At 33.8% G+C, this 21615-nt stretch overlaps 1 protein-coding gene across 1 annotated transcript; it reads left to right on the top strand.

Annotated features, from left to right (window-relative positions):
- The first annotated feature begins 14584 nt into the window (after positions 1-14584).
- On the top strand, positions 14585-20271 carry LOC108329520 (vacuolar-sorting receptor 1). Its single transcript, XM_017563763.2, has 12 exons — positions 14585-15177; positions 15869-16564; positions 17412-17500; positions 17616-17685; positions 17770-17853; positions 18248-18324; positions 18397-18478; positions 18761-18843; positions 18952-19018; positions 19177-19305; positions 19721-19818; positions 19965-20271. Exons 1-12 carry the CDS (start codon positions 14889-14891, stop codon positions 20058-20060), a joined length of 1860 nt encoding a protein of 619 aa, XP_017419252.1. The 5' UTR covers positions 14585-14888; the 3' UTR covers positions 20061-20271.
- The last annotated feature ends 1344 nt before the right edge of the window (positions 20272-21615 follow it).

Below are 21615 nucleotides of genomic sequence, written 5' to 3' on the forward strand. Positions count from 1 at the left end.
TTTTCCAGTTTGTTTACCAAGCAATGAAAATATTTAGAGAGTTGCTCCCTCCACCACCACCAACCGCTCCCTGCACCTCCCCATACCTTATTTGCCCTTCTATAAAACGGATGTCAATATCTGTTTCACCTTCAACGGATGTTGACATGCGTAACATCCATTTACATATTTTATATTTTATTTTATTATTTTTATTTAAAAAAAAACTTCAACCTTCAATGTTATTATTTAAAAAATAATAACATCCATTTATTATTTTTATTTAAAAAAACATATTTTATATTTCAGTTTAATAGATTTTTAAAAAAAAATTTATTTATTATTTAAATAATAATATATAAATTAAAATAATAATAATTATTTTATTAAATAAAATAAAATTAATTTATAAAAAATTAAATAATAATTTTTAAAAAATTGAATAATATTTATATATTAATTTAAAATATAAAAAATTAAAAAACTAAAAACTAAAAAACAAAAAAAGGCAACGGATGTCGCCACATCCGTTAACGGATGTGGCACATCCCTTTTAATATATTTATAACAAATTTTTTAATTATTATTTAAATAATAATACATAAATTAAAATTAATAATAATTATTTTATTAAATAAAATAAAATTAATTTATAAATAATTAAGTAATAATTTTAAAATAATTAAATTATATTTATATATTAATTTAAAACAAAAAAATAAAAAAATTAAACTAAAAAACAAAAAAAGCAACGGATGTCGCCACATGTGTTCCAGATGTGGCACATCCGTTTTAATATATTTATAATAAATTTTTTAATTATTATTTAAATAATAATACATAAATTAAAATTAATAATTATTATTTTATTAAATAAAATAAAATTAATTTATAAATAATTAAGTAATAATTTTAAAATAATTAAATTATATTCATATATTAATTTAAAACAAAAAAATAAAAAAACTAAACTAAAAAACAAAAAAAGCAACAGATGTCGCCACATCTGTTACGGATGTAGCACATCCGTTTTAATATATTTATAATAAATTTTTTAATTATTATTTAAATAATAATACATAAATTAAAATTAATAATAATTATTTTATTAAATAAAATAAAATTAATTTATAAATAATTAAGTAATAATTTTAAAATAATTAAATAATATTTATATATTAATTTAAAACAAAAAAAAATAAAAAACTAAAAAGTAAAAAACAAAAAAAGACAACGGATGTTGTCACATCCGTTAACAGATGTGGCACGTTCGTGGAAGAATTTTTTCTTCAACGAAAGTTGACATCAGTTGAAGAAAAGAGGTGGGGGTGTAGGATATTTTAAAATATAAGGATAGTTTTGGAATTTTAAAAAAATGTGATGGTGCAGGGAGCAAAGTGGGATGGTGTAGGGAGTAACCATTTATTCAATTTTCACTTTTCTATCTCAAAAGCCCATTATTTTTAACTAAGCACATCATTTTTAGCTAAACAAATTCCTTTTTCACTTATATTACCAAACTTTCAGTGTCACAAAGATACCTTCGTATACATAACATCCAGACTCTCCTTATCAATCAATTGGTTGATATAGATTAATTATTTTTAGTTACTAAAATTAACCATTATTTAAGTATTTTATTGTAGTCTAAACTAAATAAGACAAAATAAGTTTTATTAGTTATAATTTTTAAAATGCAATTGAAAAATTAACCACACGAAGACTAGTATTCATATTATCTTATTTGAACGTATGGTAGTTAATTGTACATCATAATTCTATTTTTCTTCTTTGTAAATAGATGAAAAAGATAAAATTCTAAATAAAAATATTAAAATTCTCATAATAAACTATGAAAAGTCTTTATGTCAAGTTAATATGTAAATAAACTTCACGTCAAAATATTGAATATTGTCCTTTATGTGAATATTATTAACACTCATGCATAGAGTGCCTTGCTCTTACAGGTAGAAAAAAAATAGAGTTACTTTCTTGGAAGGACTTTATATTTACTTGCTACATTTTTTTTTTTTAATTCTGATCTCTACTCAGTTATTTCTTCGTTTAAAAGGAAATAGTTGTAGCAAAATCTATATAACACTTGTTTCTTATAGCAATAATATACTAGTTTCTTTATAAACATTTCTAACAGAGAAAATAAAAAAATTAAATTAATTTCTTCATAATATAAAATTAGTTTATGAATAAGATAATTTTTATAAATTTTTTATATTCTTTAAAAATTTAACTTTAGCTTTTACATAAATTAACTTTTACATATTGTTTCTAACTTTAAAATTATGCAATAAGCTGCTTATATTATTTTTAAATAATATATTCAATAGATGAAACTTATATCTTACTCTTAAAATAATAATTGTAATGTTCAACTGTTTAAACCTACGATCTTTTAATCATTGCTTTATTGTTACACTTTTTAGATTATTGATTTAATTTATTATTGTTTTTGTACCAATGACCGAACGATCAACAAAGAAAACAAATTGACCGGACGACCAACAAATAAGTGTAAATGATTAATATTAAGGAGATTAAGGTAAATCACGTTTAAGGGTACTGAACCAAGATTGGACCGAGATTAAAATATCGTTAATCCTAGGTCCATGCTCAAAAACTATAAATATAAGTCAAAGGTAACAGGTAGGTAGAAGCAATTACTGTGCATTTATTACAGTCATTGTCGTATTCAATAACCGGACGGTTCAATTACTGACTTTGGCATCGGAGTATCTTTAACAGGTACACCCTGACCGGACTAGCGGACAAGAGACTCAAGGAGCGAAACCGGACGGCGAAGAAGGACAAATTGTGAAGGTATTTAGTGACTCAGCCCCATAACCGAAACATTTTGGCGCCCACCGTGAGGCCGAGCTACTTGATAAACCCAATGGTGACCACGAGGAACATGAGCGTTGACGACCTAGTTGAGATGATCCGGATACTACTGGCCATCCATGGAGGAAGACACCAAGACATTCGTTCATAAATGCATCAGCTGTAAAGCCCACGCCAATATCACACATGCGCCTCCACACGCCCTGCAAACAATGGTGTCGCCCTGGCCATTCGCTCAGTGGGGAATGGACATTGTCAGCCCGTTCCCCACAGGCCAAGCACAAAAGAAGTTTATCCTCGTTGCAATTGATTACTTTACCAAGTGGGTGGAGGCTGAAGCCTTGGCAACCATAACGGCGTCACAAGTACAGAAGTTCTGCTGGAAACTGATATGTCAATTCGGTCTTCCCCGCACGATCGTCACAGACAATGGACGACAGTTCATTGATAAAAAATTAGGCGAGTTTTACAAAGGCTTGGGAATCAAACACGTGACCAGTTCTGTGGAGCACCCTCAGACGAACGGTCAAGTGAAGCCCATGAACAAGACAATAGTGGCCGAGTTGAAGAAACGTCTAGGCGAAAAGAAGGGACCATGGGTCGACGAGCTCCAAGAAGTCCTGTGGGCTTATAGATGCACCCCACATGGAACAACCGGAGAGACGCCCTTTAACTTTACGTATGGTACTGATGCCATGTTGTCAGTCGAGTTAGGGAAGCCATCTCTACGGCGTTGGATGGAGGATATTCATTTGAATGACGGGGAGTTAAGGGTGGAACTCGATACCCTGGAAGAGCGCAAAGGTCGGGCGGCGCTAGGGGCAGAAGCATGCAAGCAGATGGTAGAAAGAAAATACAACTCCAAGGTTCGACCTAGAAGCTTCCAAGAGGGTGACCTGGTATGAAGGAAAACCGGTGACGCGCGGCGAACGGCTTCCCACGGCAAGCTCGCTGCTAAATGGAAAGGGCCTTTTCGAATTTCAGCGGCCTTGGGTAACGGGGCGTATAAGCTCACGCATCCGGACGGACGCCAGATCCCGAATACGTGGAATGTTACTCATCTGAAATTTTATTTTAGTTAAATGATCAAATATTGTACTCTTCTTTTCAATGATTAATACAATGTTTAAGGCCCTTGTCCCCGATCAAATTTTTGCAATATTGCCAATGAAAAACAAATGAAGGAACAAAATCCAAGTTGATGAACGGAGTTCCGAAAAGGAACTGTTGTCAACTTGGTCGAGCGGTAAACGGGGAGTTCCCAACTCAATCCCTACCGCTCGATAAGAAGAAACCCAAGTTGATGAACGGAGTTCCAAAAAGGAACTGCTATCAACTTGGCCGAGTGGTGAACGGGGAGTTATCAACTCAATCCCTGTCGCTCGGTACCAAGAAACCCAAGTTGATGAACGGAGTTCCAAAAAGGAACTGCTGTCAACTTGGTCGAGCGGTGAACGGGGAGTTCTCAACTCAATCCCTGCCACTCGGTACCAAGAAACCCAAATTGATGAACGGAGTTCCAAAAAGGAACTGTTGTCAACTTGGCCGAGCGGTGAACGGGGAGTCCCCAACTCAATCTCTACCGCTCGGTACAAAGAAACCCAAGTTGATGAATAGAGTTCCAAAAAAGAATTTCTGTCAACTTGGCCGAGCAGTGAACGGGGAGCTCCCAACTCAATCCCTGTCGCTCGATGCGATAGATCCCAGCTTATAAGCGGAGTTTCGAAAATGAACTACTATCAGCTTGGCCGAAGCGGTGAACGACGAGTTCACATCTCAAGCCATGCATCTCGAAAATAAAAACTAAGTTAATGGACGAAGTTCCAAACATAACTACTATCAACTTCGCCGAGCAAATAACGGCGAATCCTCGCGGATGCCACTACCACTCGGCATGAAAAAAATAAATTTGTAAAATAGTTGATTGGACGAAGCAAAACGCCCGGTCAAAAACAGGAAAAAGTATCAGCACAATTAAAATCTGTTGTCCATAAGCTATACTTAATATATCTGGCAAACGAGGAAATAAATCAAGACAACACTTTAGCAAAATATAACTTTCATATAAGGAGGAAGCTGTTTACAATGAATGGTATTAAGAGGCCACCACGAAAACACCTACCAAACCTAAGTGTTTTAACATTTGGCCGCATAGCAAAAAATCAACAAAATAATTTCCCCCTGGCCGGCATCCCGCCTACTCGTCTTCCCCGGCTTGATCCACCAACGGGTCTTCAGGAGCCGCATCGTCGACTTGCGCGGGTTCGTCCGCACTCGCATCCTCATCATCGGCCTCGTCTATCGGGAGCATCTTCCCGTTGAACACATCTTGATGGATGTCAAAACCGGAAGCAAAAGGATCCACATTCAGGAGGAAGGTCGCTTGGCGCATCGCTTTGTTGAAGCCTTCTTCATGCTTGATCACCACATTTGAGTTCAACGTCGCGATCGCCTCATTCTCCTTGAGTAGCTCGGTAGTTAGGGTTTCGTTTTGGCCGGCCAACTCTTCCTCCCTCCTTCCCAGCCTCTTGACCTCAACTCTCAGATTGCCAACCTCTTCAGCTGATCAATCCGCCCTCACCCGGGCGGCTTTCAGTTGATCAGAGATCTTGGTCAACTCTGAGCGAGCGTCATCAAGCTTCGTTTGTAGGCCATTCTGTCACTCGGCACATCCAGCGTGATCAATGGCCAAAGCTTCCACCCGAACCCGGAGAGCATCTGATGTCCTCTTCTCCTCGTCCAGCTTGGCCTGAAGGTCGTGGGCTCCCTTACGATTAAAAAGCTCGCGAGCACACCAAGTCAACATCACCCCTCGGGCGGTCAGCTCTAGAGCAGCGTTGAGTAGGTCCCCCTCAGACATCGGCTCAACAACAGCACGCTGAGAGAAGCTCATGTGAAAGTTCATACGAGAACTCACTTGAAACTCGGGATGAAAAACGCCGACGGGAATGAGGTGCGGCGAGCTTCCCTCTCGACGGCTCCTCTTGGAAGAGGATTTCTCCCCTTCCTTCGATTTCTTCTTCTTCTCTGAAGAAGGAACGGTCGTGGCGGTCGGCGCAGTCCCAGTAGAAGGCTCCAAGTCGACTACCGTATTAGGTGGTGCAACAGCCACCGTCACTTGTTCCGTAAGGGGAACCACCGGATGAATCTTAATGGGTGCAGACGTGCAACTAGATGAAGTCGTCCGGGGGTCTCGAGCCTTGGAACTGCTTTTCCCCTGACGTTTGTGGAAGGAACTGAAACTAGTTTTGTGTAGCGCCGGCAGAGACATGTAAAAATTTAGCTAAGTTAAACAACAAGACAATAAGCAAATCCATGGAAAACATCATACCGAACACTATCTGGTCAAAATCCTCATGACTCAGACACTCAACGAAGCCGCGGGCACCAAGGCGGCAGGGCAGGGTATTGAGAATCCTTAGGGCCTCTAGCTCTTCGGGGGTCATGCAACCGACCTCTCGTGCGTTTATTTTTCGAGGGTCCCTTGTCCAATAAAAAGGGAACAAAGGGAGCCCTACTTCGTCATGGAATTCTGACCGGTCGGAGTCTCTTATTATCACTTTGAAGTATCGCTTCTTAAAGTTTTTGAAGGATTCACTGTACGGTTTGACAGGGTTCGACTTTGAACGGAAGAAAGAGACACCCATCCTTGTCTCGCTAAAGGCCGAAAATTGAAATAATGGAGAAAGACTAACACGGATGGAGTAATCCCCATGGCAGCACATACCATCACAAAGGCTTGTACGGTCGCCCAACCGTTGGGATGAAGTTGGGAAGGGGCAACATTTAGCTCCCAGAGGACGGTCGCTTGGAAGGATGTGAACGGCACCCGAAGGAACAGCTGGTTGAACATGTAGGTGTACACAAAGAAGAAATCTTCTTCGCTGGCCCCCTTTCCATGAAAAACTCGCTCGTTCCGATGACTCGCCCCCAGATGGATTAAACAAGCGTCCTCCACATCGCATGCTATGTGTGACCGGTCGGCCCGCCACTGAAGTTCCTCCCGAGTACTGAAGTCAGACACAAAGGTACTGACGTCATGGGAAGCCCAGTCGTACCCTTTAACACGTGGCCAACCGCTGGACATTTCGGCATTCTCCCAATCGATATGAACGTCGCCCTTTAGAAGAAAGAGGGACGTTCCATTTATGACCCTCTCTTCTTCGTAGAATGGTGACCCCGGCCCTGAATCCACTTCTCGCTCATCGGACCTCTCGAGGAAAGAAGACGACACCGAGCTTGAAGATCGAACGTTGCCGCCTACCGCACCCCTGCCACCTTGGCCCGCCGACTCCTCAGACGAAGAAATACTAACTGCAAACATTATTAAGTTACCTTGGAAAAAGAATGCATCGAACGGTTGGAAAGAAGGAAGAATAAAGAGTGAAAATGACGGTCCATGGCGTCCCTATTTATAGAAAATTTTCCGAAAACCGTCACTTCACCTCAGTCGTTAAGATCAACCACGATCAACGGTCCAGATCAAAGCAACGTCCCCACTACCTAAGAAGATGTTCGCGTGCTGTTGTGACACATGTTCTTCCGCTCAAACACCATTTTCAAAAAACCAATAGGAAAGCTCAACCTCCAAGCGACTCCTGACGGCCATTTAAACTCAACGTCACCTTCGTTGACTAGGGCTTGAGGGGCCTGACCGAACGGTCGTTACAGTCCACAATGAAGACATAATCGGACGGCCAACAAAGAAAACAAATTGACCGAACGACCAACAAATAAGCGTAAATGATTAATGTTAAGGAGATTAAGGTAAATCACGTTTAAGGGTACTGGACCAGGATTGGGCCGAGATTAAAATATCCCTAATCCTAGGCCCATGCTCGAAAACTATAAATATAAGTCAAAAGTAACAAGTAGGTAGAGGCAATTATTGTGCATTTATTATTGTCATTGTCGTATTAGATAACCGAACGGTTCAATTACTGACTTTGGCATCGGAGTATCTTTAACAGATACACCCTGACCGAACTAGCGGACAAGAGACTCAAGGAACGAAACCGGACGGCGAAGAAGGACAAATTGTGAAGGTATTTAGTGACTCGGTCCTATAACCGAAACAATTTTAGTTACTCAAATTTTATTTTCATTTTAATAAAATATTTATTTTATTAATAAATGATAATAATTTTAAATTATAATTAAGAATAACTTTTACACAAATATTACTTAAAAATTAAATTATTATAAGTATATAATTACCTTATGGTAATATTTAATATTAGGTAAACTAGCACCATGTTTGGATGATGTTCCCATTAGGAATTTTCATTACACAATTGTGATTTTTTTTATAATTGTGATATTTTTTTCAACATGAATCGCCATATTTTATTCAATTTTTTTTGGAGTCACGTGTAACTCAGAAAATATATGATAGGCACATTATGAGTTTGATGGATTTATACCATCACATCCAACATAATGAGTTACTCGTATTCCTATTAAACGTCTTATTTTATCCCATTTACCTTTATATATATGTAAACTGAATTGATCAATTTGATTCTAGACATGTCAATTTGAAGTGAGTGGTTGTTTTCCTTTCCGTCGGCCTTTTTGGATTGTAAAGAAGGCCCAATTGTGATTTAAAGGAAAGGGTTACTCCTTACACCACTTCAAATTATTCCTGCACTACCATATTTTTAAAAAATTTCTTTATATTTTAAAAAAATCTTATGCCATATTTATTAAATTTAATTTTTATTTATTAATTTATTATATTTTAAATTAATATATAAATATTATTTAAATTTTATTTATTACGAAATTATATATAATTTTATTTAATGAAATAATTAATAATAATTTAATTTAATTATATTAATTTTTAAATAGTTATAATATGATATGGTCATATCTGTTTAAGTTTTTTTCTTTAATTTTTAGTTTATTAAAATATTATATTTTAAATTAAAATATAGATTATTTAATTTTTTTTTATAATTTATTATGTAAATTTATTTTATTTTATTTAATTAAATTTGATTTTTATTTTACTTTAAATTAATTAAATTAATAATTATTATTTAATTATATAAATTAAAATTAATTTACGTAATATATTATAAAAATAAAAAAATTTAAATAATCTATAAATTAATTTAAAATATAATATTTTAATAAAGTAAAAACTTAAAAACAAAAAAGAAAAACTTAACGGATATTCGTTTATTAATTAATTAAAAATAATTTAATTAAATTAAATTAATAATAATTATTTAATTAAATAAAATAAATTTATGTAATATTATAAAAAAAATAAAGAATTTAAATAATCCATAAATTAATTAAAATATAATATTTTAATAAATTAAAAATAAATAAAAAAAGCATAAAGCTTAAATAGATATGACCACGTCTATTAATATATGTGATATATTCGTTGAAAAATTTTTTATAAAACGTTAAAGAAAAAAAATAAGGGTGTAGGAATTTTTAAAATGTAAAAATTAGATTTAAAATTTTAAAAAAATGTGACAGTGGAGGAAGCAATTGAATTGGTGTAAAGAGTTTAAAGGATCTCCTCGAGAAAGACCAAAAGAGTCTTTTTCTTGCATCCCACAAATTTCTTCTTGCATCCCAAACTTTCCCATATTCCTAAATTGTCCCTTGCAACTTTTATATTTTGACTTTCACTAGGAATTAAAATCGTATTTAATTTCCTTCTGCGTGTTGCCATGACACCCTTGAGCCTCATCATCTTCACTCTTTCATTTCATTTCATTTACATTCAAAATAATTAACTGGATTTCAAAATTTCATAAAAAAAAATTATATATTATCAGATTTTTAAATTCTGTAACAAAAAAAATTCAGAATTAGATTTTAAAATTTAAGAAAATCTAAAATTAAATTTTGAAATTTGAAAAAGATTTCAAAATTCAAGAAAATTCATAATTTCAAAATTTGAGAAATCATGTATCGGATTTCAAAATATAATTTTTTAAAATTCAGAACCAAATTTTAAAATGTGAAAATTTATAATCGGTTTTCGAAATTCAAAAAATTCATAACTGGATTTCAGGAATTGGGAAATTCAATTTCCTTAAAATTCAAAACCAAATTTTGAAATTTAAGAAAATTTACAATCGGATTTTAACCGGTTGTCAGAACCAGTAAAATCCACACATGTATCGTTTAGTGGAATTCACGTGTCAAGAGGGAGGCTCGACATTCAGGTGGCGGACGTCAGGTGTCAAGCGAAGAGATCCGGAAATCAGTTAGTGGAAAGCAGGTGTCGACTGAAGAGGGGACGTTCGTTTTAACGTGTGAAGCAAAACTTAGATTTTCAGAAAATTTACCCCCACTCTCTGCATGCACCCTCTTTGTAGATTTCTGAAGAATCTCATTCTCTCTTCCTTCTCTCTACATCCTCTTCATCTTCTCTCTGAGAAAACACTCACTTTCTCTCCTCCGATCACTATTCCGGCACCATAGAAGCACTTCCGGCGTCAAGAGCTTCTAGATAAACCGTTCGGTTTGTGAAGCTGGGTTGGTAAGTCTTTCTCTTTGCTCTGTCGTTCGTTTTCCTAAACATGCAAACCCAGTTCTGGGTTCGTATGTTGATCACCATTCTCAAAATGAGTAGTTCTGATAGTGTTGGGTTGTCACTTGGTGTAGTTGGAATTGTTGAGCGTTGACGGTAGGGAAACTGGTAGTGGTGAAATTGTATTCTGCCTCTGGGAACGTCCGTTCACGCTAGAGGTAAGGGAAGCTTATTTAATTTAATTTGTATGTTGTTGTAATGTATGAACGTTCGTTAGTTGACTGAATGAATTGGATGCATGACGATTGATATGATTGTAGTACAAGAATGTTCGTTTATTTACTGAATGGAAATGAAGTATGACTGAGTTATGTTATGATGTATGAAATATATGAAAATTCTATGTTTGGATGGTATGAAATATGAATGTATAAAGTTGTGAAACTATATGTTAATAAATGTGTTGGAATATAAATGATCCTGATATGAGTTCCCCTAAGAAATTGTACGTTCGTTACTGAACGGTCCTCGACCATTCGGTTTTCTAGTGAATTTGGTTGGTGTTGGATTCTTTCATTTGGGAAGAATCATATTTGAGAACGAGCGTTTGTATTTCAAACCACTATGCTTGAGCGTTCGTCCAAGTATAGCTGTGTATTGTTGTCCTGTTATAAATTTAAGTATATATATATATATATATGTATTTGTATATTGTAGTTATTCGAAAACACGATCCCAGTAGTATATAAGTATAATTATCAAGCCTTTTCTCTTTCAGTTTAGTAGCATTTGGTCTCATACCAAGTGTTCGTCCTAAATAAGTGTTTAGTCTTACACCAAGCGCTCATACGGAGAAGTGCTCGGTCTTACACCAAGCGCTTGTACTAAGTAGTGCTCGGTCTTACACCAAGCGCTCGTACTCGTTTTTAATTTATCAATCTTGATGAAAATAGCGTTCGTCCAACGTGACTAGAGCTTTCTCTCTACCGTGTTCAGTCATTTACTGGCATTCGGATATTTTGATGTAAATTCAAATAAACTAAGTATTTATTAGCGTTCGGTTTTCTTCATGTAAATTCTTCTAAGTATTATTATTGAAATGTCTTGAAGTGTCTGTACTGATTGATTCCGGCCTAGAGTCGTAGCATGTGACGTGGTCTTTTCAGCGTTCGGTTGGAGCTATCAAGAGTCAATTCATCCAATTGGTTCACTTTGTAATTAACGTTCGCTCCATTCGTTTCTTGTTATATTTATTACACTCGGTTTCTTTCACAACCCGACAGTAACCCTCTCGGTCTTATTCTATTCTGGAACTGGAGACCTCTTTGTCTCGTTCCAAGTGTTCGTCCTCGTTCTGAGTGAGGATTGAACGTTCGGTATCTGATGTCCTTAATAACCTTTGAACAAAGAGGAAATTGAAATGATTGGTAATGAAAGACAAATTTGAGATGTTTGATAATGAAAGATGAAACTAAGAAGATTGATAATGAAAGATGAATAAAATATGAGATGAATGGAATGTTGTGGATTTGTACGAGCGTTCCAGGGAGGAACGACTCAGGATGAGAATTGATATTTGTAAAGTATGACTATGGTTATGCTAGTGCTGGCAGTTCATCCTGATGTTTCGTGGGTACTCGTCCTCACGTATAGGAGGGTAGGTCATGTGTGGAAACGGCAGGAGGTCCAGTCCTTAGGGGCACTTTGGATGAATAGGACTAACCTCGGGTGGCAGCTGATGAGAGTATTCCAGTTACTACATCACCCGGGTGCACGAACGCCTATAGCTACACATATTTCATACAGTCCGGACAGTCAGTCTAGTGATAGGCTTCGTATGATATGTATGATGAAATGTACCTTGTGTGTTGAATTGGTTGAAATGTATGTTTATGCATGAATTAAATTACATAAGCTTACCCTGCGTTTCCTGTCGTGTCTGGTTTTGTACGTCCGTCCTTGTCATTGCAATGATCATCCGTGTGGATGTGAGCAGAAGGAGACGAGCGGCTGGAAGAGGCGCTGGAAGAAGAAAATTTGGTAGAAGTTGAAGCAAAGATCGAACAATAAAACGTTCGGTCCATTGTCTAGTTATAGTAAGGTGGTCGTTCGATCACCTTCCCTTTATTTAAGTATGACCATTCGGTATTTTCTTTTGTAAACCGTTCGGTCAGGGTTGCTTATCTTGAACGACTTAAATTTTGTAACTCCTTCTGTAAGGCCGTTCGATCATGAGCGTACGCTCGACTCTAATGTAAGACTGATCTGGATTATTATTAATGTAATTATTCTATTATATAGTTTATTGTTGTATTTTTGGGATGTTACACCGGTTCTTAATATGGGAAATCCAGAACTAGGTTTTGAAATCCAAGAAATTCAAAATCTAATTTCGAAACTCGAAAAAAAATTCAAAACTAAATTTGAAATCAAGTTTATGAAAATCTAAAACTAGATTTCAAATTCTAAGAAAATTCAAACCTAATTTCAAAATCTAAAAAATCTAGAATCAAATTTCAAAGTTTGAAAATTCACTATCAAATTTTGAAATCTGAAAAAATTCATAACCGAATTATATTTTAAAAAATGTATATTAGGTTAATTTTGCCTAGAGTAAAAGATAAAATTTGATAAACATTATATTACATAAGCTAAATAAGCTTCAACTTTTGGTCAATTTTATAAAATAAAATTTTAATTCAAACTATTATTTAATATAATACTGGGTATGAATTATATGGATCAGCGTATAGCATAATATTTTATTTACAGATATAAAAACTTTATTTTCTTTTTAATCCTAATTTATCTTTCTTATGAACATTAAAATAATAGTTTTAACACAGAAATATATTTTTTTTAAACTGATAGTCAAGAATTAATAAAATAAGGTCTCTGTTACCATTTAATTATAATCATTGCTATACTTAATCTTCATGTAAATTGTTTTATCTCTTCTCTTATTAAATAACATAATATAATAGATGTATAATAATGTAAAACAATCATATGTTATTAATATGACAGTTGAACTAAACTGTTAATTTATAGTAAAAAATAGATAATCATCTCTTCTAATCATATATCATATATTGCCTTCCAACCAAATGCCTCGTAAATCAGTGTTTGGGTCAAAATGTCAATTAATGAAGCAACTAAGCAAGTTTATTTAAATTTTAAAAAGATATTTTTTAAATGCATGATTTTAAAATATATTTATTCAAAAAATAGATAGAATATATTGATTTAAGTTATTTTTTGTTGATAGATAAATTAAATAAATACATAAAAACAAAATATGTTTATTTTATTAAAAAATTAAAATAAAAACAAATACTTAGTTCAAAATATTTGAAAAAACTATTGAAAATGACGAATCATATTTCTCATAAAATTAATAAAATATTAGTCGCTAAGAAATTGTTTACCGTGTTAAAAGAAATTTCACACACCAAATATTTATTATTTTTTCAATGCGCCGTCCATGGCCAACAAATATTACAAATCTTACTTATTTTATTATTCTGGAATTGATGTTGATAAAGTCAAGTTTGAATACGTAAATTTAATGTTGAATATTTAATTATAGATAAACTCATGCTTAATAATTAATTTAATATTTATATTTTTGGATATTCTTCAATTAAATATATTTGATTATATTTGTTAATAATGTATTGTCCCATTAGTTACTGAATTTAGCATCAGTTAAGACTAAAGCTATAACATCTATGTTCTATAGATATTAATTAGAATTTAAAGATGGCCATTTTTACGAATTATCTTCCAACCATATAATTTTCTAGAAATATTTCTTGGTCAAATATATTTTCAAATTTTTTGCTATTAATTTTCTCTTTTCATCTATCCTTTTAATTTTTTTCAATCAATTATAGCATGTTTTTCATAAAAAAAAGTTATATCGCAATATTAGTTATTATCATAAATTTAAAAGTAATTATGTATTTAAAATATGTATTTATTGTGAACTTTAATTGTAGTATATAATTTACACAGTCAAAACTATTTATTTATTGTACATAAAAATCATATAAAGTAATCGTTTATTAAATACACATTGCATCTTGAGTAATACTAACTAGTAATAATAGAAGATTTCAAAAATACAAATCGAGCAAGTGATTAAGAACTAAAAATGTAGATATGGATCACCTTCGATAATAGCAACAATAATAATTAAATAAATAAATAAATTGTCTTATAATGTTTGTTTGGTGGTTTTGTTTTTTTATCTCCTACGGCGATGATTCCTATTACAGTTGAACTTAACTGACACGTCTCCCCCATTATTTCGACGCCTTCAAGATTTCGATGCTTTTCCATTCTCACGCATCACTCTGCTGACCCAGAATGCCATAAACCTTCATCGAACTCAAAAGCTTTTTTTTTTCTGCCTAACTTCTCATTTTCCTCATCTGGGTCTTTGAACTTTGATCACGCTCTGCATTAAGTGCACTTTGAATTTCAGTTTTTCCTGTTCATCCTGATCTTCTTCCTTTTCTTGTGTGGGAAGAAGAAGAAGAAGAAGATGGGCACAAAACTGAATCTTTTGTTGTGTGTTTGGGGTTTGTTATTGGGGTGTACTGTGGGCAGGTTTGTGGTGGAGAAGAACAGTTTGAGAGTGACTGCTCCCTCATCGTTGAAGGGGACATATGAATGTGCAATTGGAAATTTTGGGGTCCCCATGTATGGAGGAACATTGGTCGGCTCTGTGCTATACCCAAAGGTGAATCAGAAGGGGTGCCTCAACTTCACTGATGTCAATTTTCAGTCCAAGCCAGGAGGGTTCCCCACCTTTCTACTTGTGGATCGTGGAGGTGAAATTCCCATTGGTCCTTTTAAATTCTTCTCCACTTTATGAATATCACATAAAAGAACCAAATTTGGAAATGGCATATGATTGTGGTAACTTTTTGAATATGTTGTAGATCAGAATTGCTTTATTTGTTTTTTGTTTCTTATGGCATGAGATGGAAAGTTCGGTTAGTTGTTCAATTAATTGAATAGTGAATAGCCGTTTTCTAGTTAGTTGGTAACATTGTTCTTCACCTAGTAGTTGGTAAGTTTACCTGGAGTTGCACCAAAAGACGTTATAATGTTGCATTCAATGCTCATGTCAATAAACAATGCATAATTTCTTGTGTTTAAGAGTGTGTTTGATTTCTATCCTTAATTAAAAACTGTTTTTAGTTTTTGGATGAGAAGTTGATTGCTGAGTAGTACGAAACAATTGTAGAAAACAGATTCTAAAACTGAAAAATAAGAAGGAAATCAAACAGGCCCTAAGTTTTTCGCTTTCTATTTTGTCTTGCTTGTGATGATGGAGTAGCGATAAAGTATCCATTGGCGTAGAACCATTACAAAAGAAACAAAAAAAGGGACATTTTTCTGGTATGATACCTATTTTATTTCTAGAGTGTATGTCATTTTGATGATATCCATGCGTAGGTTGTTAGGAACACAAAAATGGTTCAACCGTTTAAATTTTTCCTCTGGTCATTTTGGTAGATTGCTACTTCACTTTGAAGGCATGGAATGCACAGAATGGTGGAGCAGCAGCTATTCTTGTGGCTGATGACAAGGCAGAAACATTGATCACTATGGACACTCCTGAAGAAGGGAAAGGTACAGATGATGATTACGTGGAAAATATTAGTATTCCTTCTGTTCTTATCAGCAAATCCTTGGGGGATAGCATAAAAAAAGCTCTCTCTGATGGGGAAATGGTTAACATGAATCTTGATTGGAGAGAGGCTCTTCCACATCCTGATGATAGAGTTGAGTATGAGTTATGGACAAATAGCAACGACGAGTGTGGACAAAAGTGTGACAGTCTAATTAATTTTCTGAAGGACTTTAAAGGGGTTGCTCAGCTGCTTGAGCGGAAAGGGTTCACTCAGTTTACCCCTCGCTATATAACTTGGTTTTGTCCTGAAGCATTTCTCTTGAGCAAACAGTGCAAGTCTCAATGCATAAACAATGGAAGGTACTGTGCTCCAGATCCCGAGCAAGATTTCAGTAGTGGGTATGATGGCAAAGATGTTGTTGTTCAAAACTTACGCCAAGCTTGTTTCTATAAAGTGGCAAATGAAAGTGGAAAGCCTTGGCAGTGGTGGGACTATGTTACCGACTTTTCAATTCGTTGCCCCATGAAAGAGAAGAAGTACACAGAAGAATGCTCAGATCAAGTTATTAAATCTCTTGGTATGTTGGGCAGTTCATGTTTCTCTGCATACTCTACTGAACTGTCTTTTGTTTCTATTTGGTGTTTGATTTTGAATGGGTTGCCAAAATTTGCTCAAGATGAAAAATCATATGATGCTTTTGATTTCAAACAATAATTTCTTTTAATTTTGTGGTTTCAATTTTGTGGTTTTAATAATTTGGCATCCAGGGGCATTGCCTTGTCTTTTATGGAGGCATTTGTTCGAAGGCATATTATTACAAACGAAGGATGACATTGTTCAGAAAAATTTGTGTGAAAATGATGCCTGGGTAAATTCAAAATATGTTTAATTAAAATTAATATTTCTGGAGATATTTTTCAAAAGTCAAATGATAAGAGGAAAAAGATAGAGAAAATGAAACTTATTAGTTGGGTTATAAAAGAACATCTCATAGTAACATGAGGAAGGAACATACCCAGCTCTCACCATAGGCATGAAGATTAAGAAAGAACAAGATAGTATTCTAACTTTCCTCAGGGCTTGTTTTTGTGATTGTATCAAATATGGGAATGCCACATTCCCAATTTTTCTTTCCCAGGCATAACTTTACAAAACTTCAAATAAGCACATTCTAAAATGTTGAAGCTATAGTGTATAGGATGAACAAACCCAAATTTGCATCTTTGCTGATAGCAGTATCACTGTCATTATTCCAAAACCAACTAAGAATCATATACCCAATCAAATCTTCTTTTTCAATTTATTTTTTAAAATTTTTAGTATAAACTAAACTAACTTTTCTTTTGTTATTTCTTTCAAAGAGGTTTATCAAGACATTCTAATGAAGATATGTTTGCTTCCCTCCCAATCTATTTACTTTACAGGTGCTGATCTGAAGAAGATTAAGGACTGTATTGGGGACCCCCATGCAGATGTTGAAAATCCTGTTCTTAAGGCTGAGCAGGAGGCACAGGTTAGCTTTCTAAAATGCAAACATTCCTTATGTTATTCTTGTCGCGTTTTCCTTTCATTTAGGCCATGAAGTTGTTTTATGAGTGAATGGTAATTTGTTCTAACTTGGGTTGCAGATTGGCAAAGGTACTCGTGGTGATGTGACTATACTGCCTACTCTTGTTATAAACAACAGACAGTATAGAGGTCCGAGGAATTTTTTCAAGCTGTCTTGATTTCTATTTGCTACATTATATTATTTTTATAACATATGCTTTTAACTGCTTTTAGGTAAGTTGTCAAGACCCGCTGTTCTCAAGGCAATCTGTGCAGGTTTCCTAGAGACCACTGAACCATCCGTTTGCTTAACTCCAGGTCCTTTTTTTCTTTCTTTTTTGTTTTTAATTTCTATTTTCCTCCTTGAATCTTCCACCCTCACTCCTTTTCTACAGAAGAAATCATCTGTGATATCGGGAACTCTTTTCTGCTTCTATAGTTGCTTCCTTTTATATATAACTGCTTCAAATGATTTGAACTGTATGTTGCCTTTATCTATCACCAAGTAGTGTCTCTATTTGGTATCTCTAAAGTTGGTGAAAATTTAAAATTTCTTGCTTTTTTTTCTTGTTTAGATGTTTCCGTTTTTCAATTTTGATTAAAGAAATTATGTAGTTTTGATCTATATAGAATCGTAGGTGCAGTGGTAGCTGACACTTTAAAAATCCAATCTTGTTCAAATGCTAATGATTTTACTGATTACTGTTTGCAGAAATGGAAACAGATGAGTGTTTGGTAAACAATGGTGGTTGTTGGAAGGAAAAATCCTCTAACATTACTGCTTGCCGGGTATTTAGTTGACTGAACCTTGTCGTGCACATTTTATGGCTTTCCATCTACTTATTTGTTTTCTAATTATAGGACACTTTCCGAGGAAGAGTATGTGAATGCCCGGTTGTACAAAATGTGAAATTTGTTGGAGATGGATATACCCACTGTGAAGGTAAAATAGTTCTTGAATTCAGATAAATGACTTCATTCTCCACTCTACACATTTTAAAATCTATTTATTCCATAAACAAGCCAAACAGAACACACATCATCATCATGGCACCAAATTGGTGTTTATATTTTTACCTCCTTTTGCTCAATTTACACTCTTGATCTCTATCAACGCTGTCATTCTACCTTGTTTATGAGTCGGGGAGGTTGGGAAGCTTGCAATTATGGTAATTTCAATTTTTTTATGTGTTTCATACTCATGAGAATTTGAATTTCTTAACAGCATCTGGAACCTTGAGCTGTGACTTCAACAACGGTGGTTGTTGGAAGGGATCTCAAGGTGGCAGGGCTTACACGGCTTGTCTGGTAAGTTGTCTCAGTCATCCTTTTGTGCTTTTTTTTGGTTTGAAGTGGCCGGTGTAAAACTGATATGATAGATACTGATTGTCATTTGTTGCTTTATTAATAATGCAGGATGACTACAGAAAAGGTTGTACATGTCCTCCTGGGTTCAAAGGAGATGGAGTCCAGTCATGTGAAGGTATTTGTTGCCCTAAATTTGGTGGTTCTGTAGTATTTGGAGAATGGTAAACACAAATGAGAGAGTGGTTTCTCTTGGTGGATTTGATTTACATTTCTGCAGTTGTTAGCAATCATGCTATTAGCTTTTCTTCATTTCTGCTTCTGATTTTGTTGCAGATATTGACGAGTGCCAAGAGAAAACAGCCTGCCAATGCCCAGGTTGCAAATGCAAAAACACCTGGGGAAGTTATGAATGCAAATGTGGTAGTGGTTTGTTCTACTCACGAGAAAATGACACATGTCTAGGTGAGACTTATTTAGTTGTTCTATCTTTTTCTTGACCACTTTCAAAATTGCCTTGCTAAATGGTTTGTTTTTGTATAAGCATTTAAACATACAATGTCTCTTTGTGATGAACATGACTTTTGTCCATCCTCAATGTTTCATTGGGTTTTCCTTTTCCATCTGTATAGTCTCAAGGTTTCTTTGAGAAGCTTGTGAGCTTTATATTTGCAATTTAAACCAAAATGGAAAATTCTAGTATGCTTTCCATTATCTTGATGGTGTTGCAGATATTCTTTGTATGTTTCTGAATGCTCAAGTGTTTTAAATCCTGCCTATCTGTACATAATTTCCAAAGACTTCAATGTTTTTATTTCAATCTTACCTTGCAGATACTCTTTGTATAGCTCTTAATTTCTTAACTTCATTATAAATGCAGGTGCATATTCTGCTACAGGGGTGAGCATATGGATGATTATCCTCATCGTGGTTGTTGCTGTTTCTGGAGGATATGCATTTTACAAGTACAGAATCCAGGTATGATTATTGAAAATTCTGATGTTTCTGGCTTTGGTTTTCATTTACTTATTTTGAGTCTTGTTGATCAAACTTTTTCCAACAATTTATGCATATTCATCCTAGAATTCGTTGTTGATCTATTTGTTGAAATAAATTATGTGCAGAGATATATGGATTCAGAAATACGGGCAATTATGGCACAATACATGCCTTTGGATAATCAACCTGAGGAATCTAATCAAGTTCATCATAATATCTAAATGGAGATAAGTGATATTTATCAGCATGCTCAGCTTATACTGCAATCTCTCCTTCCCACAATATCCTTTGTTATTACTTAGCTATGTAAATTCCAAACTAATGTGGTCTTGCCATTAAAATTTGTGTCTTTTCTTCTGCTGTTTCGGCTCTTTCATGTTGCACCTAATTCTGTTTTTCTTGGTAAAAATTATGATTTTTAGTTTCTTACAAGCTCTTTATAATGAACTATAAATTTTCTTCAAACTATACTCTTATTATCTAATGAGTTCACACAACTTTGTCTTGAGAAGATGATTGTCTTTCACAGAACTTGGCGATTCAACATGATAAATTCCTGTCACAATCCCAATTCAAATATTCCCCCATAGATAAAAAATAAATAAAAAACATTTTAATTGGATAAAAATGGAAAAATGGAAAAAGATAAAACCTTGAGACACTTTTCATGAATGTATAGTTATCACTATTATGAACTTGTGGATTTTCACATACGTAGTATGATAGAAAAATAGTATCGAATGATGAAAAAGTTATTGAATATAATTCTGATAAGTGGAAACGTGGAGATGGGTCCATAAACTTTTATTGTAAGATATTAAATACTGATGGATTGGATTAAATAGGATAAAAGAAAATTATGATACCAGATTCATATTTAAGTGAGCTACTCAATCAAATAGAACTAACATTAATAAGTAGATAAAAAATCCAATAGGAAAAAAACTATTATATTATAATGATTCAACTGAATTAAATTAAAATAATTTATCATATCAATAAAAATATCATCTTAGACTCTTTAATGAAAGAACATTCAAAGAATTTGTCACTATTAAATAGATATTGGCACACAAATTAGCATAATTAGGCTAAGGAAAAAATAAACCTAAGTATAAGAGATCAAATATCCAAATATCTTTAATAACATGGTTCATCCCATCATATCTCATGCATAACTATTTTTCTTTTATTGTGTTTAATTGGAACATTGGAGCTTTTGCAGGAATTAATGGAGTGTCTTTATCAATATTAGAGTTTACGTTAAAACTTATTTGATTTTAAGTAAAGTTGTTCAATATAGGGTTTATCATGTATAAGACAAGTCCATCTTGAGAATTGAGGATTAATAATTTTTCTGATTATAAATCAAATTGCAAGTGAATTAAAAACATTAATTATTAAATTTTTATAAAAATATTGTTTTTCTATTAGTAACTCGAGATTAGGTAAAATGTAAAATGTTAATAGTTTATATAGAAAGAAAAAAAAGTAAACATTCATCATCTCACATATCATGACTACACGTGGATAACATTTTCACCCCGCACATCACGGCTTCAATAAGTAACACAAGTCTTTTTAAAAATTTCCATTCTCTAAATTATACATTGAATTCAAGATGTTATTACTACCAGATGGAATTTTAGTAACAGATTAAATACTCAACATTATATAAAATAATCAATAACAAATTTTCCAATGTTTCTAATTGACTACTTATTAATGTCCAGTTAATTTCATTATATACTAAACATAGTAGGTCTGTTCAACAAT

The sequence above is a fragment of the Vigna angularis genome, chromosome 2 (assembly GCF_016808095.1).
Source record: "Vigna angularis cultivar LongXiaoDou No.4 chromosome 2, ASM1680809v1, whole genome shotgun sequence".
In the NCBI taxonomy this organism is placed as follows: Eukaryota; Viridiplantae; Streptophyta; class Magnoliopsida; order Fabales; family Fabaceae; genus Vigna; species Vigna angularis.

Coding starts and splice junctions, on each gene's coding strand:
- LOC108329520 (XM_017563763.2), top strand. CDS start 14,889: ATGGGCACAAAACTGAATCTTTTGTTGTGTGTTTGGGGTTTGTTATTG. Junction 15,178..15,868: donor TCTACTTGTGGATCGTGGAG/GTGAAATTCCCA, acceptor TCATTTTGGTAG/ATTGCTACTTCACTTTGAAG. Junction 19,819..19,964: donor TTTACAAGTACAGAATCCAG/GTATGATTATTG, acceptor AATTATGTGCAG/AGATATATGGATTCAGAAAT.